Source organism: Lingula anatina, chromosome 9 (assembly GCF_051362555.1).
Source record: "Lingula anatina isolate TDL-2025a chromosome 9, LinAna3.0, whole genome shotgun sequence".
NCBI lineage: Eukaryota > Metazoa > Brachiopoda > Lingulata > Lingulida > Lingulidae > Lingula > Lingula anatina.
Genome location: NC_141775.1, coordinates 5653103 through 5677382, shown reverse-complemented (window position 1 = coordinate 5677382; position 24280 = coordinate 5653103). Strand labels below are relative to the sequence as shown.

Sequence of the window (24280 nt, the reverse complement as noted above, 5' to 3'; positions counted from 1 at the left end):
ATGAGTCCAGTTTTGTACCTGATTCTTTATATACCGATTCACCGACTCGATTTTGGGTACCTTAAACCAAGTCGGGTGCAGAGAAAAAATAAAGGAAGACGACTTCGTACGTGGATAAGGTGCCTCTGACAAGTGAATGGGGCAAGTTCCGATTCCCCATCGCCCCTATTTATCCAAAATGCGTAAAACTGGTGCATTAATTTTGAGGGATTTTGCAGGACTTAGGCACTCGTTCTGATAGACTTTGGGATTCTGAGATATACATCATTTTATACATACATCATTTATAATAATAACAATTATTATAATTATTATTGTTTTGATGGCTATAGTTGTCCCACAGCTTGTACTGGTAATTTGACACGTTGTCTGCAGATGGGCAATTTTTCTCATGCGTTAGTGCTATAGGCGAGCCGGTGCGACTGCACCATTATCTCACCTAAAACAGTCGCAGGTGTGCATTCACTTACCTGTTCACGGCGTCCCCATCGTCCTGGGCAGCGTTAAGCCCGCTATGCTTGTACATGTAAGCAGTGAGTGCACCTGTAGACTGCTAAGTGCACAAACAGATTAACGTAGGCAGATATAACAATAAATACTATAACTGGCAACAGCAGCTTCCACTATAAACTGGAGTCCATATGACGCTACGCTCGTAGTTTACCTAGCCGCCAAGGGTCACGGTGGCAGAATCTGGTGTTAAGAGTGACCAGAAAAAAAAAACACATTAAAGGCAGCAGAAGCTCTTCCCAGATAATGTATATATATTCCTTTGTGATTTCTTGGAAATGAAGAAACACATTACCTGGGATTGATGTAATATATTTCGCTACCCGATAAATCACAAAGGAACTTATTACAATGTATGTTACCTGGAAATCGTTACTTATTGTAATAAATGTGCTTTTTTCCAGGTAATCTGCATGTTACTTTGTACCATGTTTTATTTTCCGAAAAAAGGAGATGTTGCTTCATTGTAGGGTCTCGTACGTACATCTCCATGTGTTTGAATTTGATATATATGTAAAACATACTTCAAATGAAATTTAATACTTAAAATTATGTATTTTCTCATTTTATCAGAAAAGGTTTTATTGTTTAGACTATTACTATTATAACCAGCATTAATCATTTTAATTGTTTTATTCACTTCAGCTTTTATTATTTATATAATCACTTGCAATTCTGATAACTTTATTTGTAAACAGCACTGAGACGGTAGTGTAGTGCGGTTTTTAAGAAATAAATATTATTATTATTATTATGTGATCATTCCATTATAGACAGATATGCCAAATGTCCGTGTCTATCTGTAAATTGTAATTAATAACCGAGCAATTGGAAAGATGAGACTTTGCCACAGCAAAATTAATATCATTGAACGAATTGCTTATCATGACGATTCCTTAATATAACGGCAGTAAACCTGATAAAAAAATAAAAGTCTACAGATCTCAATTTTATCAGAGATTTGAATGTTATATATCATGGTGATGAAGAGAAAATGCGGATTTTTTTTTAGGAAAATTAATTTTGGCCAGGTTAAGGACTAAGACTCGTGTGCCTTTAATCTGAATATAAACGAATAAAGTTATACTGTTTACTGTATCAATTGCTTTATTCGAGATAACTGTCAGAAAAATTCAATGGTTAAAAATTAAAAGTAATTAAAATGTTTTTATTGTTGATAATTCTACGGAAAGGAATATAACAATTAAACTAACTACTAAAATGTGTTGAGAACAGTCCAGAATATAAGAATATAAATATAAATATTGCACAGCAAGATAAACCATTCTTCCTTTAAGATTTCAACATGTGCACAGAAATTGCTTTTGACAAAAAAGAAGAAAAAAATTATACCCAAAAGTGTGACGGTGAGTCAGTATATAATGAATCGGCTATAAAACTGGATTCGTTATTTCTTGTGCGCAATTGGAGAATCTTTTCGACTTCCGGTTTCTTTCTCCAAATAAGCAGCTTTTGAATCATAGGATGATCTTCTTTAAAATTAGAACTAAGATAGTCGTCGGTGATTAAGTAGGAATGATTTCCTTTAACTTTTGGCTCACCAGGCATGCGCCCTATTGGCTGAAGCCCTCTCCCTTTTTTATCTGCTTGTAGTATGGATTTCTGCAGAATATTTGACGTTGTGGCACTTTTAATATAATCCCGTGGCTTGGCATAGTCGTAACCGGCCTTGTATCTATTATTCCGGCCCCCATGCTTAGTATTATCGATGTAAAGAGAGTTACATTGTATCCTGTAGGAATGGTACAACATCCCCATATGATGACGGGCAATCCAGCCGCCCGTGTACCAGGAGTCGTAGTCAAAGTGGGTGTCGTAAGGGAGAAGAAATGATAACGTGTCTTTGTGGAAAGCGTTAAAACACTCGTCAAAATCGTGATGAAGGTCTGTAGATCTGCTAAGATTTGTTGGTTGCCTCCAATTATCTTGGAACCGGACGTATCCCACCGCCGGTCTCAAATCTAAGAGGAAATCCTCAAATCTTTCAAAAGTATTATTTTTCATTTGATCCCATGGTTTCCAACTTACGTTTCCATCGTTACGCAAGGATAGAACAATGTCGTCATCAATGAATATATAGTAAAGGTATCCACCGTTCAAAGTCTGCGAGGCCAAACTAACAGCATAGTGCAAAAGGGCATTTCGTCCTGAAACTGCTGTTGAACTTGCCGAAAAAATGTCACCAGATTTATTACCAAAGGTCAACCAAAAGACGTCGCGTTCAGTTGTTTCTTCGAGTCCTTTAATGCCAATTCGACTCGGACCTTGCACCATATAGACGAATCGTTTACTATTCATGTTTCTGTAATCCCGTGGTCTAACGATTTCGTACGAAGCGCTTGGCAGTAGAGACAAAGTTACCAATTCTGTTGGAGATGTGCCTTGCGTCTTGTTAGGAGTCCAAGTTAGGATGTGGTTGACGTCCACTGTCGGCCACTTAGGCGATATTCCTATCATAAATAGCACTCCGACGAAAAGAAAAACGCTCTGCAACAACAGCATGTACTTCTGCACACAAATCTTGGTCCAGCAATGTTCGTTAGAGACCGTCTTCGGCCACATTTCGTTTTCTAGAAAAGATAAATATACACAGGGTAAAAAAATTGACATTCTGAGCTATGCTACAAAGGTATTGTCGCACTGAGAAAGGAAAAAAGAGAAAAAAGTCCAGGACCTACGGATGCTTGAACGGGAAAATGTACCGAATATGGTAAACTCAACGGAATAAAAACTGATTTCACGTGTAGGATAAACAACTACTACATGTAAGTTACTAGTACTTCTACTACTACTACTACTACTACTACTATAGGAGAAGAACATATTGCTTCATCTTCATATCATCGCCGCATTTGTCTCATTTAACGTTCACTTACGGTTCTCAATCTATTCTAGAACATTTGGTGTATTTTTTTCACAGTTCAAATGTTGTTCTGTAATGAATGTAACATCCCAAGAACTGTTTTTGGGAAGTCCTTCAGAATTTCCTAGAACAGATTAAGAACATTTTTCATTAAAAGAGAAAAACATTATGTTCTAGGACAGATTGAGAACCGTAAGTGAGCGTTAAATGAGGCAAATTTTCACAGGGAGTGTACCTTTGGCATCGAGGTCAGTTAAGTACAAGTGTGAGATAATACACTGTCACCTGAGCGATATATACATGTACTAAGTATATACCGAGCAAAAGCACTTGAATTTCACCCAGAGGCACCCCTAAAACATAATATTTAAAGCTTATATATCCAAATGCAGCTACATATACCAAATGTAGCGGATGAGATCCTCCTCGTTGGACAATAATTAATAAACAAATTAATTAATAAATTAATAACCACGATAGCTCTTGCCAGGTTCAATGATTTTTCCTATTGATTTCGAGCGCCCCATGAATACTAGTATGTCATTGTAGCACCGATATTTAAACATTTTCTGAAAATGTTCTCAAGTGAAACTGAGCTTCCGTGTTACAGAGCTTACAGAGCTGTTAAAACATAGTTTATGGCATATTTCTTTGCATGGACACCGATGCCTTGTCAAGAAATGAAGAGGCGGGTATGGAGAACGTTGCGTTATTTTGAATAATAACAAAGGTACATTATCCTAACACTTGGTGCTCATTTGCATATTTTGATATATTACGGTACCGTAGTGTCTGTTCCATTGTACGGTTACCAAAATGATGTCCTTCAAGCAGTATAGCTACTTCTCTGTGCGTTTAGGGGCGTTTACCCACAGTATAAACCTTAAATATAGCACGTGCATGTGCTTACTTCTTTTCCCACAAGTTTAAGTTGTATTATACATAAATTAACTTGGTTATCTACTTTCCCTACCCCGTCTCTTTTTTTAGGTCTTTTTATCTAAACTTTGTAATTTAAATAAGATATAACATTGGAATATATAGGCCTTTCATTGTGTGGTTAAAAAGTTTGTTCTAAACATGTAAGCAATGACACACATGTTAATCTTCAAAAAGACGTTCTCCCGTTTATCTAGGATAAATACAAGTCAATTAATAGGGTCATCTAAGAAACGAGGTACATGCATGCCATCGACAAAATTTGCACATTTTAAACCTGTACACTCACTTACTATAATTCTGTAAGAACTGTAAAACCGTGCAGTCACTGTATCAGCCGGCTCCAGAAAGACGTTGATTCCTCTGCTGTCATATGTACTATGTCCAATACCACTGACGTACGTGACACCGCGTGGACAGGTGAAATGAAGGTGTGAATGGTTGTCACCTTCACCCGTAGGCAGTAAAGCGGTGACAATGTGCGGAAGAAAGGTATACCTTTGTGAAAACCCTACAATTACAATTAGGCCAAATGTTTCATCCCTGACGTGGATCACTTAGGGTTACCTTGCCTTCTACCAGGACCACAGCTTGATTTTTCACTAGATATTTACAGAAATGTCACTGGTGAATTCATGGCATCCTTCTCAGAGACAAATTTCATTAACTGTGTTATGTTATAAGAATAAAATTGACTTTTTCTTCAATCAACAGCTAAATAATGGGGGTAAAACAATTTCAATAGTTAGCTGTTGATTGAAGAAAAAAATTAATTACTTTATTGTTCTGGCACTCTTCTGAACTGTTAGATAATAATTAATCATCAGACATGGTAGAGGGTAGGGTTTACTTTCCAAGTATTAAGAAAAAATGTGAACAAATGGCTTCATGCGCATATATGCAAGATGTGGTTTAACGAAACTGAGAGTCCGTGTAACGGAGAGTCCGCCCTCCATTTAGTTATAATTGTAAGGGTTAGCCTGACCTATGCGGGTCAAAATCTACCCTCTACAGATATTATAAGGGAATCTTGAAAAAGCCAGTGAATGGCAGAGAATGAAATGATTGTCTATTTATTTAAAGACATATCTGTGAAAATCTTGTGAAAAATCAATCTGTCGCCCTGGTGGAGGATAGTCAAAATCTAGGGTGAGGCTTACTTGTACAGTACAACTGAATGGGAAGCGGATTCTCTATCATGGGGGACCCTCAATTTCGTGACACCGGTGCAAAGAAAATCTCGCTAGACAGAAATGTGCAAAGGTCAGATAATTACCTCCGCCAAGGATGTTATGTTTTCACCCCTGTTTGTCTGTCTGTCTGTCATCAACATAACTCAGAAAGTTATGGACCGATTTTGATTAAACTTTCAGGAACTGTCAGTAGTGGGTCAAGGAACAGATAATTATTATTATTATTATTATTTTATTTATTTTATCTTATTATTATTATTATTATTATTATTTTTTTTTTGTGATCCGGATCAATAATCAATCAAAAATCAATAATAATAAAAAAATTGCCGCCTTGGCGGAGGTCTGCGCTCTCGGAGTGCTTTTCTAGTTGGTTGTGAGTTTCTAGTGAAAACCATTCTCTCTCCAACCCTGATAGAGAGCGCTACTGATGATTGCGATTGTATTATTTTTTATTATTGTCTTTTTTTTTGGCTTGGTTAATGATCGTCTGCCACTTACAACGGAAGAGGTATATAAAACTTTATTTAGATTTGTATTAAATGAGTCAGTGTACAGGTGACTTTGAAGATATTTTCTTTGTTGTTCCAAGTTTTTGTGAAAATGGAAAAATAGCGGAAATTTTGAAGTAGTTTAGAAAGATTGTTTTACATCTTATTTATTAGTTTTAATTGTTTGAAATTTGTTTTATATGTAATTTTATATGAAATGTGTTCAGTAATCTTAATAAAATTGCAACATGAAAAAAATTGATGAAATATAAGATTTTTCAGCTTTGTTTACATTTATAACAGGAAAAGGTTTTGTTTTGTTTCACATTTGTATTTAGGGATTTAGTGTACAGGTAAATTACATAATTTTTTATTGTTCCCAGTTGTTGTGAAGGATCAAAACACGAAGGAAAAATCGAAAAAGTTAGGAGGGATGTACTTAAAAGTAGATTATAGTTAAACATCTACTCATAAGCTTATGAAGCTTCAGAATTTCTAGCTTTAGTTTATTAATATTTAATAATATTATGATAAATTTAATAAACATATTTTACTCAGTTTACCCTTACAATACAAAGTCTGAAACTAATTTGTAAGTATGAAGGTTTTTTCTTTTCCAAACCAGACTAAACTACACTGAACGGATATTTCTATTTCACAATATGCACCTCCTAGTATATATTGTACTCGCATCGCGATCATAGAATGAATTTTTCGGATCTAATATTTAATTCTTTATGTCTAGAATTGATTCATATTAAATCATGTTAAATAGGCGTTAGAGATAAACTGACGATCATAATCAGACAAGGCTATGGAGAACCTGCGCGCACTGTCAAAACGCATTAGGATATCCAGCACAACTAAAAATGGCTTTATCCAGTGACATCCAAAGTCATCGTCTCTGGGATCGCTGTCACAGTGTAAGGGTTTTTTTAAAAATAATATGACTGTTTTTTGGGTGTATTAAATAGCAACAAATAATACGTGTACATATAGATCGTTCCAATCTCCCTTATCACAACCGTGGTGCCCCTCAACTCTGAGAACGCACAGCTGGTGTTTCGTTTTTGAAGACTGTCAGAAAAAACTATTTTTTATTATTTAATATGAAAAATTAAATAATAATTATAAATGTATGATGTTAGAAGAAACTATATATTTTATATAATAATAATAATAATAATAATAATAATAATAATAATAATAATAATTATTATTATTATTATTATTATTATTATTATTATTAATGATGTATGTATATATAAATATTTAAGGAACTGAAAAACTGTTAGAAAAAGTAACTGTAGAATCTCTCAAAATGCAACAGTTTTTAAACTATATTTCGCAGCGATGGGTGTGTGTGACGCAGAATCAAGTTTCGCCTCAACCCACCCTTGTAAAAGTTACCTTTCCAAGTTTTTTTAATGCCACTCACGACGGCGTATATGCGAATGTCGGTGTTTATTTGTTTTTCTGCTCTTCTGCTTGGACTTAGGTACCCAAAATCGAGTTGGTGAATCGGTATATAAAGAATCAGGTATAAACCTGGACTCATTTCTTGTGCGCAAGTGAAGAATCCTTTCAACTTCCGGTGTCTTTCTCCATGACATTATTTTTTGAATCATAGGATGATATTTTATAAAATTAGAACTGATGAACTCGTCGGTAATCAAATAGGAGTGATCCCCTTTAACTTTAGGCTCACCGGGCATGCGCCCTATTGGCTGCAGGCCTTTCCCTTCGCTATCTGCCTGCAATACCGATTTCTGAAGCATGGTTGATGTAGGCTTAATTGCACTTTTTATGTAATCCCGTGCTTTTGCATAGTCGTAACCGGCCTTGTATCGATCGCTGCGACCCCCGTGAATGGTATTATCGATGTAAAGAGAGTTACATTGCATCCTGTAAGAATGGTACAACATCCCCATATGATGACGGGCAATCCAGCCGCCCGTGTACCAGGAGTCGTAGTCAAAGTGGGTGTCGTAAGGAAGGAGAAAAGATAACGTGTCTTTGTGGAAAGCGTTAAAACACTCGTCAAAATCGTGATGAAGGTCTGTAGACCTGCTGGCATCTGTTGGTTGCCTCCAATTATCTTGGAACCGGACGTATCCTACAGCCGGTCTAAAATCTAAGAGGAAATCCTCAAATCTTTCGAAAGTGTTATTTTTCATTTGTTTCCATGGTTTCCAGTTAACGTTTCCATCGTTACGCAAAGACAACACAATGTCATCATCCATGAAGATATAGTAAAGGTATCCACCGTTCAAAGTGTGCGAGGCCATATTCACGACGTAATGTAAAAGAGCATTCCGTGCTCCATTGTGCGTTGCTCTTGGTGAGAAAATGTCACCAGATTTGTCTTTAAAAGTAACCCAAAAGACGTCGCGATCGATTGTCTCCTGAAGCCCTTCTATATCAATTCGTCGCGGTCCTAGCACCATGTAAGCGAATCGTTTACTTTCTAAGTTCGTGTAATTCCGTGGTTTTACGATTTTGTACGTAGCGCTTGCCAGCAGTGAGAAAGTCGACCATTTTGAAGGAATCGTCCCTTCTGTCTGGTCACAAGTCTGAATTGATATGCGGCTGACGCTCATAGGCGTTCTCCCTAATATCATCAACAATCCCATGAAAAAGATTGAGCCCTGAACCACCAACATGTACTTTATAACGCAAATGCTGGTCCAACACTGAGGGCCATGGACAGCTCTTGGCCACATCCCGATATCTGGAAAAGAAAAACATACACGTGCCATTCTGCCTCTACTGAATAAGTCTGGGAAAATTGAAAAAGGGTAAAAAGGAGAAAAAAAGAAAAAATACAAGAGTCAAAGGCTAGGTTACATTGCCATGTGATGTTCGAACTTTGACCGAATAATAATAATAATAATTTTTATTAGTTCTAGCACATTTTTGACCAACAAGTCTTTATGTATCGTACATTTAATTATATAGGTAAACATTTAGCGTGTATGCTTCAATATGAATTAGAGGACATAAATAAATTGAAATAAATTGGTTTGGAAATTTATAAATGTTTTGTCTTTCTTTATTTAACCTTCAAGTTCTTTGACCAATGAGATAACAGCAAATTTTCATCCTAGCTATGGCATCAGCTCTTATCATATTAGGATGGCGTAAAGTTCCATGTAAAAATAACCGTTAAATCAGTAATTCATTTGAATAGACATTGTCCCTCTTTGCTTGTTGACGGTTCTTGTTTACTGATGAAACAACAGTTAGAATACAACGGCCATGCGATGTCCGTTCGGTGCTTTTATAGTGCCAGTAAATCCCTTTTCGTGCGGCGAATGGGCGGGGGCAGGTAGTGACCGTGAAAAATCATACGAAATTGTACGGATAGATGGCTTCCGTAGCCCCTACTGGTAACATTTTTGTCAAGAAAACATTTGACAATTTGAAAAAATCGCAAGCCCGTAGGCCGTAGCATCATTGTAAATGGTACAGTTCCCGTTAGGGTATTGTTTGGTGAACTTGCCGTGATCGTGATAAATGTTCAACTTCTTTCCTTCTATCTTTGGTGGTTTTTAAAGACATGACAATAGTAAATATGTTTAAAACTTTAAGTTATTCATATGCAAGTTTCTGAAGCTGTGCGTTTCCTTACCCTGACTGCAGGGGTACTTGAAATCGTAGGGGTATACCGACAACGTAGCAGTCTTCACGATAGCGTACGGCAACTGTACTGAGACTGAAAGGGCTCCGTATGATCACTTTTCAACCAATAACCGAATTATCCCCACGTGACTTCATGATCAAGTTGGAGACTGAAAGGGCTCCGTATGATCACTTTTCAACCAATAACCGAATTATCCCCACGTGACTTCATGATCAAGTTGGAGACTGAAAGGGCTCCGTACGATTACTTTTCAACCAACAACTGAATGCCCCCACGTGACCTCAAGGTCACGGCAACCACACGTAATGTCAAGGTACTCAACGTACCCCATAGCTTACTTAAGATGTCAAAATTATCGCACGGAACATTGTATACGATTTCATAGTGTGGCGCCCATGGCAATAAAACGTAGGCCTAATCTTGGCTTAAATGAGGAAAGGGCAGTGTGATACCTACACCGGAGTTCCACCCCAGAACAGTAGACTTTTCACAACAATGTTATGGATTTTTTAAAATTCCTAATTTGTCCCCTTATCTTATACAGTGACCAAGGCGCATTTGACAAAACTGCATTGGTGCTGGGGCACTTGCGGTTGACCGCAAATGTCTGCGATGGGCAGTAAATTACTAATGAGTGCGAGTTGGTCAGGACGCGAGTATAAATATGTGATTCCGACATGAAATATAGAAATGTCATGCTTATCTGTATTTGTTGTTGTTTTTTTATTCAAAGTTTTCGACCAGAAATGGCATATATCATAATGTTTGATTTCAAAACGCGCTTAGTATTTTGCTTTTCGCATTTTCAGTGCGTATATGTAGGGGACAGAATATAAAGTAACTTGAGCGAAAATTACAAAAATTAACGTACCGAGCTGTCTTTCAAGTGCACATTTAAAAATTAGTGGTATTAAACATTCACAGAAGTAATCACCAAAGTTTCTTTACCGAAACCGTGGTAACCAAAGTTTTACTTGAAAGAATGATGTAGGCCTACGTACTTCGTACATCGTTAACGTCAATATTTATCTATTATTATCACGTGAAATGTAACGTGCACATGATACTGTTGATTTATTGTGTATTTATCAGATAGAAAAACACAGAACATTTAGTTTTGTTATGACGAAAAGCAAAGCAAATGAGATTTGATGCATCTGTGCAAAATGAACCCTTTTCTAGCAGAGCTAGGTTTCGATCCTAGGACCTCGGGGTTATGGGCCCCGCACGCTTCCACTGCGCCACTCTGCTCCAGTCGTGTTCTGACGTAGGTAATTTTTATCATTTTTAATTTTATTTATCAGGTTCTTTTTTAATTAGGCCTATATCTTATGTTTCAACCTTTTCAATTTAAATTAATTTAATTTATATCTAAACTTACATTACATGCATTTTAGTCATTTATTTATTTATTGATTAAAAAATAATGTGCACCCAAAAATTAAACATTTTGTAAGACATATATATTAAAAGTTATCTAGCTTGATCCTGGTTGTTGGTTGAACAAGTTCTTAATGGGCCCTCTTTTTTATATTTGCGCACGGGAAGTCATTTCTTGACGCAAGACTCTTTAACCAAAGGAGATTTGAAAGATAACTAAGCACGTTTTACGCCATTTTGACGTCTGCTCTCGCCGCATACATACTTACTGACCACTAATAGTGATGCAGAAGCACTTGTGTACCAATATCCACCAGTTCAGAGCGTTTAAAGTCCCAGGGATATGGTTGTGTATTGTCACTACATATGTAGAGATATCGAGAAGGGGAATTCATTTCCATAATTTAAATTAATACAACTTGTTGACTGTAGTAATTTACTAGTCTGTGGATTTGTTAAGTGCTTGAAAATTCTGGACATTATCAATTATGATATAAAATTAGACAATGGACTGTTTGCTTTATACGCTGTTTCTTGAGATTTTAATTGTATATTTGCAGAATACCAGTCCTATCAAACACTTAAATTCCAAGTCTCTTGATTTGCAGTGGAGCTTATGGAATTTATCTTATGGAAAGTGGTCACTGGCACCAGAATATGAACATAAACTTCATGAATGTTATCCAGTAAAGATGAACGATGGCTTGTTTTAAGAGGAATGGCTTTAAATGTCTCAACATCTCATTCCTATTGATGCTTTACACCACGGCATGTTTTTATTGGGCATTGTTATTTTTTCACCACACAAATCAACGTCATTGGGGTCGGGTGGCCGGATGTGACGTCACGATTGACTTTCTCTCGGGTTTTAATGCATCATCCTTTGTCGTTGCCCCTAGATACCCGTTAAGTGTCGGTTATGAAGTCGTGAATCCTCGGAACTTGACCACCGCCAAAAGCAAACTATTTGCGTACATGGTTCAGGGTCCCAAGCGAAAGGAAATAAAATGGCTAAAAGAGTCAGCAGATCGTGACGTCTTTTGGCTGACATTTTATGACAAATCTGGTGACATTTTTTCGCCTTATTCAACAGCGGTTTCGGGAAGGAACGCTCTATTACATTATGTTGTCCATTTGGTGTCAAACACTTCAAACGGCGGATATCTCTACTACGTATTCATTGATGATGACGTTGTGCTTTCTTTACGCAATGAAAATGCAGTCAACTGGAAACCATGGGATCAAATGAAAACTGATCCGCTGGAAAGATTTGAAGATTTCCTCTTATACTACAAGCCGGCCGTTGGGTACGTTCGGTACTACGGAGGAAGGCAGCCAACAAACCTCCGGCAACCTGTAGATCTGCACCACGATTTTGACGAGTGTTTTAACGCTTTCCACAAAGACACGTTATCATTTCTTCTTCCTTACGACACCCACTTTGACTACGACTCCTGGTACACGGGCGGCTGGATTGCCCGTCATCATATGGGGATGTTGTACCATTCCTACAGGATACAATGTAACTCTCTTTACATCGATAATACTAAGCACGGGGGTAGAAACAGCCGCTATAAACCAAGCTTTAATTACGTCATGCCACGCGACTATATAAAAAGTGCTCTCCTTCAAAAGACACTTCAGGAACCAAACAAGCCTACTCCGCTATTGCTAGCCGTCCTGAAAGACAATGGAGGCAGTGGACTGCAGCCCATGGGACGAAAGCCCGGGAAACCGAAAGTGAAAGGGAATCAGTCGTACCTGGTAACGGAAGAGTTCCTGCGAAATCATTTCCACCCTGAGCACCCTATGGTTCGGAAGATAAGGGCGTGGAGAGACATGGAATGTGTGAAAAAGGTAATACAATTCAATTACCGCTAATGCAGTTTTTGTTGGTTCACTAGTACATAACTGAGTAGTGCTTTATTGTGTAAATCAATTTATTGATTAATTTACTCATTGTGGCATGTTTTAAACGCTCAACTTACGGATTGAGATTAAAGATTAAGTTGGCATTGGGCATGGAAAGTGTCACATTAGAAACGATTTGTACATGGAGCACTTTTACATTCAAAGTCCTATTTGCGTTGCTTCGCGCCAATGACTTGACCTATTAATAAGAAAACATCAGAAAATACACCACTTTGTGAATAGATTAAAATGAAAGTGATCCATTCATCATTTTGAATCAAAATAAAAAATATCTTTTTTCTGTTTTGAATTTTCCTTTTCAGATATTGAACCTAGGTCAAGCTAATAAACGAGAGGTTCCTTTCATTCCTGATTCCCTGTTTACCGACTCACCGTCACACTTCTGGGTGCAGGACGAACACCAGTGAAAACACTTTCTGAAAACTGCATCACGTGGTGTGTAGGCTGCCCCTACAGAGGAATATTTCTTCTGAATCGTGCAGACGACGTCAAGAAAAGCAGTTCAGTTGAGTAGAAGCTGCATAAAAAAGGATGGATGGCGATTCACAAATCACAAGTCGAAGATATGCCATGGGTCTTGGCAAAAAAAATTACTATGAAGTTTAAGTGATTAGATTGGGTTTCACACAAAATACAGTGTTTAATTTTGTCTACCTTTATACGGGAAAACGTTCGATTTTAGATTTGTATTAAGGGATTACACACAATACAGGTAAATTTGAGATTTTTTTTCTTTATTGTTCCCTTTTGTCGTAATTATAAAAAATGAAGGAAAAAATTGAAACAGAAACTAGCGTGAAATTTGTTGATGTAATTTATTAACGTATTCAGTAATCTCTGGCTTTCATGAAATAACAGCATAAAACTGTGAAAAACGTGTTTTACTGAGTTTACTGTTATAATACAACGTGTGAAACTCATTTTAAGGTAAGTAAGTTAAAAATGTTAAAACAGTTTAAATTCTTATCTCACGTTTTCCTATATTGCGCAAAGAATTTTTTATAAACCAAACTAAAACTTCACTTTACGGATGTTTCTTCGCGATCTGCATGTCTCAGTATATATTGTATTCGCATCGCGATCATAGAATAAATTGTTCGGCTCGTGTTTTCACTGTTTTATGTCTAGATTTGACCAAGTTTACCAAGTATGTATGTACCATTTGTAATATTTTGATCTATATTTTGATCTATTTTTCATCTATATGTCATTATGTCTATATGTCTTTCGTTCAATCATTCATGAATTATTTTATTTTTAAAATCGCTATTATTTTTAATGGTCACTCGAATGAGCTGTGATTGAGAGAGTAACAAAAAATAGTAAGTTAGGTGCTGTGACGTCAATCACCAAAACTGAATAAACCTATTACATCACCTTTTTTAAAGTAATTCACGTACTTCTGTATCAGAAAATAATATTATATGACAAGTGCAGAGAATGAATACGTACACAGCCACCATATATAAAGAGAAACACTCATACTTCTTGGTTTTATTCAGGAGAAAGGGGGAGGCTGTAACCAAGATTGCACTGGAAGACTATTAGAACTGATAATGTCTTACATGTCCACAGAGGATTGTGTTAGGTGTTCTAAAATTAGGGCTTATAGCGCAATCGTGTTGCGCTTCAGCTCACCGACCAGAGATGGGTGTGCAACTGCCCTCCACATTGTACCAGTGACAGAGGGACCTTTTACTCACTACATGTTTGCAGTTTTTTCTTTGCCTGTTTACCAACTGAGCGGAGCGCGTTTTTAATGAGGATTTTGGCACATCATTTGCATTAGTATCCTTTGCCGTTGCTCCGGGATACCAATTAGGCTTAAGACTGGGTACCCATCCCTAGATCGATCTAACTGGATCGGTAAGGGGTTTCTCGCTAAATTGCTTTCAGCTTAAGTGGCTTAGATGTCTGGGACGCCTACTAAAGCTGCTAAACGATAATTAATTACCCCCTATCAGCTTCAGTTGGCATGACAGACATCTAAGCCGCTTAAGGTAATTGCAATTCAGCATGAATCCCCTTGGAGATAGTTCATTCCAAAGTTAGTAAGATAGGGTCTGGGAATGGTCAATAAGGGCGCATTCCCATAGATTTTAGATCGATCTATCCCCGTGGGGAATCTCAGTAGATTACTGTCAGATAATCCGTCTTAAATGTCCATCCCGCCTACTACAAGCTGTAAGGGGGTAATTAACTTTCGTGCCCGCTCGGCTGACAACTATTTAGCGTGAACCCCCCAGGGAGTTAGGTCGATCTAGTTGGATCGATCTAATCTCTGGGAATGAGGTCTAAGTGTCGGCTATGAAGTAGTGATTCCCCTGCACCTCTTACCCATGGTAGAGAGTAAATAGTCCCGTGTTCCGTTTCACTAAAATGTCCTTCGTTTTTGCGCTTTACTTAGACTGCTTAAATAAAATTTGGGCAACAGCTCACGTATGCAGGTCAACTGTGTGTACGAGTACATTATCTGGTTATTCTTTTAGATGTGGAGATTGCTGAATTTTCCTTACTGGTAACGCGCAAGGTTTGCGTAAGATTTGCGTATCAAAAAAATGATTATCGATCGTAACAATTTTAGTAATTTAGTAGTTTGGGGCAGAAAATACCGTATGATGATTAGAAAATATTTGAAATCGTAACAATTTTCTTAGTTTGAGAAATTTTCTGAATTTTTTTAACACAAAGGTCTTACCATATATATATGAAAATGCCAAACACAAGCCGAAAATCTTTCATACCGTTAGCTTTTTTTTGACTTGTTTGATAATTTTCATACATGATCCAACTACCAATCCAATGAACATTTTTGCTCACAAAGGTTTTATGACCAATATATGCCTTTACTTATTATAATGAATGTTTAAAACAGTAAGGGAGTCAACTACATTGTACCCTAGTGGGTGTCTTTATTCAAGCTATGCGAGTACACTTGCTTCATACTGTAAGTACCCATACGTGAACCGGAGGTGATTTTAGTTTTCATGCAGCATGGCAAGTAAAATTAATATTTCTCTCTCTCTCTCTCTCTCACACACACACACACACAAGCACCCAGACATATGTACTTGTACTATTGGAACTATTCATACACCTGGCTTCAGTGACTTGTGTGGAGTCAGTCACAGAATACCATAAGCACTAAAATTTAAATTCTGTCATTCCGTGCTCACTTCATATTCCAACGTGGCATCTACATGAAGAACACAGTGGTGACTGTCTACTGGCTACCTACATATACATTTTACTATGCCCCATACAAGAAGGGGATGGGGTGAAATCAGAGCTATCTGAGGAAACCATTAGCTGTATTCCTATTTGCATAAAATAAACTAAACTCATTAATATTACTTACAGTCAAAACATTTCTATATTTAACTACTGATACAGCTGCTGTATTAATCAAAGTGATATTAAATATGCAATTAAGTTTAAAACATGCAGCTTAATTGGAATAAGTGTCTCATTGCACCCTCTATAATCTTCCAAGTATTTAAGCCGGTACTTTCTTCATTTTGACTATTATATATCGGCTCATTTCTGCTATACACTGGGCTTATAATGCCCTATCAAAGCTATGATACATTTTGACACGATTTTGATTCACATTGTGTACCATTAAAAATTGGTGGGATACACTAGAATATATACATTTTTTCTTTAGTTAGAAATGCAGCTGTGTAAATGCAAAAAAGGTGTGGTGACCCTTAGTCAGCCTCAAAAACAGAACATAAATACTGCTGCAGCATACACTATGAAAACATGTCTGTTGTTTAACAGAAATTCACAGACAAAACATTTCATAAAATATTCCCTTTACATTGTTGGTATTACTAATCGTTGCTTTTGTTCAATGTACAACAACAGAACAAAGTAAAACCGAATTTTCTATCAACCAGCATTTGTCAGATCTTTCACTTCAAGGAGAAATGTTTCTAAATAAGATCAATAAAAAAAACACTTTTACGTCATATTAAATCAAAGACAAAAACTAAACATCAGATCTTTGATAGTAATAAATCACTTAATTGTACAATGTTTCTACTAATTGCACAATTGTACAATAAACTTACAGCATTATGCATGCAATAGCAAACAGTCAACTTAATCAGATCTGCACAAACACTGCGACAAGAACTAGATTTACCAAAACTCATAAACGATGTTGGTGACCACTAATACAAACAGCATGACAACCATATGTAGTATGCTTAACTATATATACATGTACAGCTTTGTCAATCAAATACTCAATCATGATTCAACAAATGAAGAATACACACAACTGGGTCCAACATGCCTTTTGATCATGTAAGCTGTCATCTTCACCGTCATCTGTGGTGGCAAGCTGCATATCTCGTGTTCAAGATAACATTTAAAAGAACCCAACCTTTCTGCTAACTCATGATGATATATATATATATATATAACTACTAATGCCATAGTTTAACAGATGCAGATTCTTGGTGTGTGTGTGGTGGTGGTGGTGGGGGTGGGGGTGGTGGGGGGGGGGGGGGGGGGGTTGGGGGGCACAATCAGTAAAAGCCCCAGTTTGGATCCCCACACAAAAAATATACCCTTTTAGAAGGATAAACCCTTTCCTATATCAATGATGCTCCAAAAAAACAGTAAAATCTCTGAAATGAAATCCCCCTAAATATATGACTGATTGTCTCACATAGGAACATTTACATACATGTATCATATAATTCTTCCCAATACATTACTATACATCTGTCCCACAGATACCTGATACTCTTACTTATAATGTATTCTGAGATCACAGCATGAAACAAAATCTTAAATTCTGAAAAATGTGCATAGAAGTGTGAAGGGGGCACAATCAGTAAAAGCCCCAGTTTGGATCCCCACACAAAAAATATACCCTTTTAGAAGGATAAACCCTTTCCTATATCAATGATGCTCCAAAAAAACAGTAAAATCTCTGAAATGAAATCCCCCTAAATATATGACTGATTGTCTCACATAGGAACATTTACATACATGTATCATATAATTCTTCCCAATACATTACTATACATCTGTCCCACAGATACCTGATACTCTTACTTATAATGTATTCTGAGATCACAGCATGAAACAAAATCTTAAATTCTGAAAAATGTGCATAGAAGTGTGTGTAATTTGCTGTAGTTGAGTATAATTATAAATACAGGCAGATCTTCAAGAACAGATTAGAACATACATTTTATATATAGGAATTCAAAATACAAAATGATAATTGTGTAAAATTAAAATAGTTGACTTTCTCCAAAGTGTCCGTATCATCCTTGTCTCAACCAGATTTTAAGTTGTAAGAAAATAAGTACGTAGTAAGAAATGGCTTGGTGGGCTGAAAACCATGTGTTTGGAGGCCAAATGAATCAAGTTGGAAAGCTGCCAAGAAAAAATCGGATATCTGAATTGGATTAAAAAAAAAAAAAAAAAAAAAAAAAAAAACAGGACTGCTCACCAATGACCATTGATCTGTTTAATAGGTACATCAAATGTGTACCTTGGAACAGTTTCTGGCCCATACATAATACTGGCATCTTTGGAAAGTCTCGGCAATTCTGGCTTGCTCGCCCAATGGTAAATAATCTCCTGGTCTGGCGGACATGTTTTACGGAACACCTCGCACCTGTACGCGTTGGCTAGGTACCGCCAGAGGTGTACAAACTCATGCGGGAACTCGAAATTTTTGAAAACTTTGGACACCACCCTGATGTGGTGCAGCTTAGGTAGCATTAAACAATCCAAATGGGACAACTCATTGCAGCAGAGAAACTCGGTCTTTGCCCCAGCTAAGTACGAGTCCATTTTCATCAGTTCTGAAATTAAATGTGTTGGTGAAAGCGACACCTCTTTGATATAGAAGGAAAACTTTGAGAAGCACCCCAGCGAGGCTTCCGCAGCTTTTGGGTTATTGAACCGCAGGTCAGGATTCGGAAAGTTGTCATCTATGTACTGCACGATGTCGTCACTGTCGCAGAGTACCTCGTTGCCATGCACCACAACCGGCAAGCGACTGGATAACTTTTTGAAATCTGGTGGTGGCTTGGACATATTGACAGTTGTGACTGTGAATGTTAGTTCTCCAGCATTGGCTTTCAGTAACAGAATCATGAACATGCGATGGCAAAATGGGCAAGCGCCATAACTTTCTCCATCGCGTCCTGCTTTAACAAATAACTCCAGGTGATTGGATGGCACAGACATTTCCGTATTCATGTCACCAGTGGTGCCCTCTTTTGGGCCGTTCTTGGCCATATTTGGCACTGAATATTGTTCCGCTGCCTGTGTTTTTTCGATGTCAGTTGAACCTTGCTGAGTCAAGTCCCTCCCAGGTGGGAAATATCTCAATGACACCAATGTTTAATGCTCACTCACTCTACCTGAAAGAATAAAATTATATAAATATTAAGCCTTGAACAGTAAACTGTGGCACTAAGTATAAAGCAAAAACATTGCTTACAACATCCATCTCAGTACATCAAATGCCCCTCAAGTAAAGGACTCACTGTGAACAATATTTTGTTTCAGTCAACAGCTTAAAATATATAACCAAATCAAAATCTGTTGTCAAATCACATAATTAATGCAAAAAAAAAAAGATTCAAAATGTTTTTTCCTTCCCTTATATGAATCATCTTCATCATTAAGCAAACAATGCATGGCACCAAGAGCCTAAAGCCAGATTACAGGCAGACACAACAACAGTACAACTAGTACATTGCAATATGAAAAACTAGAGCACATAAAGGACACTAGTACATGGTACTAGTGCTAGGTATGATTTACAGGAACAACAGGCCCGTAGCCAGCAATTTCAAAAGGGGGGTTCTTTTTCTGAAAACGTGGACCTTTTCCCATAAAAACTTCATGTACCTAGATCAAATTTTACCCAGAGTGGACCTTTTCCCAGCAAAAGGGGCGGTTCTTTCGAACCCCCCGAACCCCCCCTGGCTACGGGCCTGAACAAGATAATATAACATCACAACAAATGTGAAAAGATTATCAATCATCTCTCTAAACAAACATCTTCCACAATCTGCAGGAACAAACAGCAAGAGGCCCTTTCCTTATCAAGTTGTGCACTTAACTAGACTGGTCCACTTTTAGAGGTCCGTACATGTCACGATATCAATGCTACTGCTGGTTTTGATGTCCTTTCATGGGTTCTGCACAAGTTCCATTCCCACTATTTACTTAGGGGTCATCCAATTTGTATCATCATTTTCACAAGTCTACCAACTGTAAACTCATTTTTTACTGGGGGTGGGTGAGTTAAGGCCCTCTGTACGCTTTCAGAAAAATTACTGAAATTATCATTAGCTCTTCACTTTTTATTCTCTCTGAAAGGGGGAGGGTCTGGAAAAAGTTTAGCCTTTATAGAATTATGAAAATGATGATAAAAATGGACGGCAGTCATATTGGTCACGGTATTACTAGTAAGTCATAAACGTGGACCAGTCCACTTAAGTGTACTGTTCAATGTGAAAAGAGCCTTCAGTCTGCCGATAACCTGAAAGACTCGACCGAACACTCAAAAGACTGAACAATTTGTAAAGAAAGCACCTACCCTGAAGACTTCAACAACCAAATAGGTGTACATGTAAAGTACATCTCACACCCAAGCTCTTACAACATTAAGTCCTCTAATCTGTCTAAGATCCCATTCTCATACCTAGATTGTTCTAACAGATCGATCCATCTCCATCTCTGATGTCTGGCAGGCCTAATGAAGCTGTTAGGGGGTAATAAACTATTGTTTAGCAGCTTTAGAAAGTGTGCCAGACATCTAAGCCGCTTAAGCTGAAAGCAATTTAGCGAGAAACCCCTTGGAGATAAATCGATCTTGTTAGATTGATCTAGGTATGGGAATGGGGTCTAAATTACCATCCTGCAATCAAGTCACAGATAGATCTCAGCATGGAATATGACAGCGTGACAAGAACACAACATGATGGTAATTGACTGCATACAATTATTCCTACTATAAAGTAGTGGGACCACCTTAACAGCAGACAATTTATACACCTATGTTGTGGAAGAGTTAGATCCTGGTTTAACAAACCAAGTGTTCAGTTTTACGAGTAAAAAAGATTGATGGACTCATCGCAAGCAATTAGTAGCAATCAATAAAAAAACGCTGACAGCGAGTTAAATGCCTTACTCTCATTGCCAACAATCTAATGGTGCGTTCTCAATCAAGTTGGATTCAACCATTTTATACCACCTAACTCTCCAGGCTGTCTAATTACAAATAGTTTGAAACAGGATGCCAATCAAATATTCTCAGTCTTCTTTTGTCATGAAACTGACACAATATTTCATTTGATTTGATGTATAAACTAACTTATCTTGGATCAAAACTGCCTGAAATATTGGTCTAAAATTTCAACCAACTTTTGGCTGTAGTTTCTTTTGTGAACCAGGCCCCATTTATAATTGTATATATATTTAGACTTTTGTCTTCTTTACTCTGCCCGCATCTTTATCTCACACATACTGTGAAGGTCAGTCTGGAGCTAAATGCCATGAAAACAATCAATGCCACTGACACTGTCATAACATGATTGCTTTACCCCACAAGGTTTGTCTCGGAGGGCCGAGGGTCAGCCATATGCCTGGAGAGGGAAATGGCTGTGTATGTGTGTGTTTAGGTATGTGTATCTATGTGTGTGTGCGACTGTGTGTATGTGTCTGTGTGTATGTGTGTGTGTGAGAGGGTATATGCTTATGTGTATAAGTTTATGTGTAATTTTTTACTAGTGTTTGTGTATGTACTAGTATATACATATTTGTGAGTGTGACCACCCAATTTTTGGCATAATTTCTTAATGTAAATAATGTTTGTTTGTGTGTGCATTTGTGAGTGTGTTTGCATATATATGTTTGTGCATGTGTGTCTGTGTGTGTGTATATTTATGCATGTGTGATTGTGTGCGTGTACATCTGTTTGCTGGTGTATGTGACAGAGAGAAAGAGGAAGTGAGAGTTATTTCAGTGCCTCAAACACATACTTTTTTCTCTCTATGCATGCGGCTATTTAATCAAAATCAAAATTACTTAGTATTCAGGCATCCCGTCCTGAATATATATCAAATCAGATTATACTCGATTTGTTACAGTTGGATATTTAACATTAATTATTTCATAAATTACATAAATAATTAAAGAATCAAAGAGTCAAATGATCATAAAAATATCAGTTTTTGAAAATGCATTCAATTATTCAAAGCTGGTAAGTATAAATGTCACAAATCATCCATTCCTGTGTGTCTTGACAATGTCGTGTCATCTTTATGTCACAGCTGACATCAGGCAACCATTTTATATTCAAATCAGGAACGGAAATTACTCATTCAGATACTTATCGGTATAAGATCCAGAAATGGCACTTTTTATTTAACATTAAATTTGTGGGCAAGTCATAGTTTTGAGCATTCTAATCCAAGCTGGGCAAAAAGGAAAAAAATGGCCAAGTAAACTTACCTGGATACTAGTGAGTTACAAAACATGGCCAATACACTTCTCTGTCCTACCTGTGATTTCCCTACCCCATTTTGAAATATGTACTTACTTATAAAATCGACAAGACCAGAACACTTCAGTATGTCATGTGACAGACACGATTGTTTCCAAAAAACAAGCAGACAGAACTGTCAACAGTCCTCAAATTAAACAGAACTATAACTTGTTTGCTTAATTGAACAGCTGTGGTATACTATAGTTAACAGAGAGAAGTCTTCCTCCTCCCCTCTCCTCACTTACTGGCTGATGTGATCCAATTTCCAAGCTGATACATATCCACATATTCAGTCTGCACTACAGAATACAGTCTGTTATAGTACAGTTGGGTCTGTTGCAATAACTATTTAATATGTCTATGCACATATTCTACTCGATTTTTTCCAAAATTGAACTTTTTTTAGACAAAAAAAAAATAAATAAATAAATAAATAAATAAATAAATAAATATATAAATAAATAAATAAATAAATAAATAACCGACAATTTCAAATTTGAAATTTAACTAGTTAGAAACAGCACAGGCATCTTTACAAGATTACAGTATTACGATTAACTGTTAATCAGACTCTATCTCGGAGTGAAACCCATCCGGGAACCAGAGGGCAATCTAAATGCAGAAATTACTTGGAGTGAAAGCCAACCAGGGAACCAAAGAACAATTAACATGGAGAAACTCTGGGTGAAAGCCACCTGAGAACCAAAGAGCGATTTATATGAAGAAACTACTCAGAGTGGAAGCCACCAGGGAACCAAAGAACAGTGTAAATGTAGAAACTCGGTTAAAAGCCACCAGGGAACCAGAGGGTGATCTATATGTAGAAACCTGGGGTTAAAGCCACCAGGGAAACAAAGAACAATTTATATGGAGAAACTTGGGGTAAAAGCCACCAGGGAACTAACAAGCAATTTGTATGTAGAGACTACTCAGAGTGAAAGCCACCAGGGAACCAAAGGACGATTTAAATGCACAAACTCAGGGTAAAAGCCATCAGGGAACCAGCGGGCAATTAATATGGAAATAAGGTATTACACACTCACACCAAGGAAATAAGTGACCACCTGACACCTTTTTCACAAAACAACTTTAGCCCCAAACATTGGTCTTAATAACTTTCAGAGTCCAAATTTCCTCATTTTGAAGTCTTTAAACCTGACCCAACAAGACTTCTGATTGTCTTTCCAATGATATTTACCCTTAGTAATGACTGTTGCCCATTTACCTGTAGGTAACAATCTAAATTCTTGAAATATTAGTGATTAGTCACTACCACAAATTTGACATACTAACTAGTCAACTATCAAAATATAGCAGTCTAATTTTAGCTTAATCACTGAACTTTTTTTTGGCAAAACAGGCACCTGTTCAACTAACATGTCTTGACCACCTATTCAGATGGCTTGACCACTGGCTCACTTGACTTGACCTCTTAGGCCACATTCACATCGAGTTGAGCCATGGCTCTACAAAGCCACAACCTAAATATGGCGGACGTACATGAAAGGAACACCGCCTAATCTTTTAATAGTCTCTCCACCTCTCACACGCCTCTCCATGTATCGTCCCAATGGAGCCGAGATTTAATGACTGTACCCCCGCAGGGACGACGCATGGGGAGGCATGTGAGAGGTGGAGAGACTATTAAAAGATTAGGCGGTTTTCCTTTCATGTATGTCCGCCATATTTAGGTCGTGGCTTTGTAGAGCCATGGCTCAACTCGATGTGAATGCGGCCTAATTAAGAGAAAGGTAAACTACAGAAAAACTTATA

The 24280-nt window shown here is 37.3% G+C and overlaps 3 protein-coding genes, 1 long non-coding RNA gene and 1 other non-coding gene across 12 annotated transcripts in view; 1 reads left to right on the top strand and 4 right to left on the bottom strand.

The window, feature by feature from the left end:
- Nucleotides 1–1599: 1599 nt before the first annotated feature.
- LOC106164501 (uncharacterized) lies at nucleotides 1600–4878 on the bottom strand. Its single transcript, XM_013542440.3, has 2 exons — nucleotides 4623–4878; nucleotides 1600–3101 (listed from the first exon to the last, which is right to left on the bottom strand). The coding sequence occupies exon 2, from the start codon at nucleotides 3091–3093 to the stop codon at nucleotides 1858–1860; it is 1236 nt and encodes a 411-aa protein (XP_013397894.2). The 5' UTR covers nucleotides 3094–3101; nucleotides 4623–4878; the 3' UTR covers nucleotides 1600–1857.
- A 1449-nt stretch (nucleotides 4879–6327) lies between these two features.
- LOC106164500 (uncharacterized) lies at nucleotides 6328–10030 on the bottom strand. Its single transcript, XR_015331236.1, has 2 exons — nucleotides 9649–10030; nucleotides 6328–8748 (listed from the first exon to the last, which is right to left on the bottom strand). It is a non-coding gene; the product is annotated as an uncharacterized LOC106164500 (long non-coding RNA).
- An 809-nt stretch (nucleotides 10031–10839) lies between these two features.
- On the bottom strand, nucleotides 10840–10911 carry Trnam-cau (transfer RNA methionine (anticodon CAU)). Its single transcript has one exon. It is a non-coding gene; the product is annotated as a tRNA-Met (tRNA).
- Nucleotides 10912–11278: 367 nt separating this feature from the next.
- Nucleotides 11279–14083, top strand: LOC147759821 (uncharacterized). Its single transcript, XM_086994847.1, has 3 exons — nucleotides 11279–11386; nucleotides 11601–12897; nucleotides 13275–14083. Exons 2-3 carry the CDS (start codon nucleotides 11740–11742, stop codon nucleotides 13377–13379), a joined length of 1263 nt encoding a protein of 420 aa, XP_086850973.1. The 5' UTR covers nucleotides 11279–11386; nucleotides 11601–11739; the 3' UTR covers nucleotides 13380–14083.
- A 1781-nt stretch (nucleotides 14084–15864) lies between these two features.
- The window catches only part of LOC106164505 (chloride intracellular channel protein 4-like), a 30125-nt gene continuing 21709 nt past the window's right edge, over nucleotides 15865–24280 (bottom strand). For all 8 annotated transcript variants that reach the window (XM_086996142.1, XM_086996143.1, XM_086996137.1 and 5 more), the window contains one exon: nucleotides 15865–19370. In XM_086996142.1, the coding sequence (XP_086852268.1) occupies nucleotides 18445–19245 (801 nt within the window). In that variant the 5' untranslated portion in view covers nucleotides 19246–19370 and the 3' untranslated portion in view covers nucleotides 15865–18444. The remainder of the gene's footprint in view (nucleotides 19371–24280) is intronic.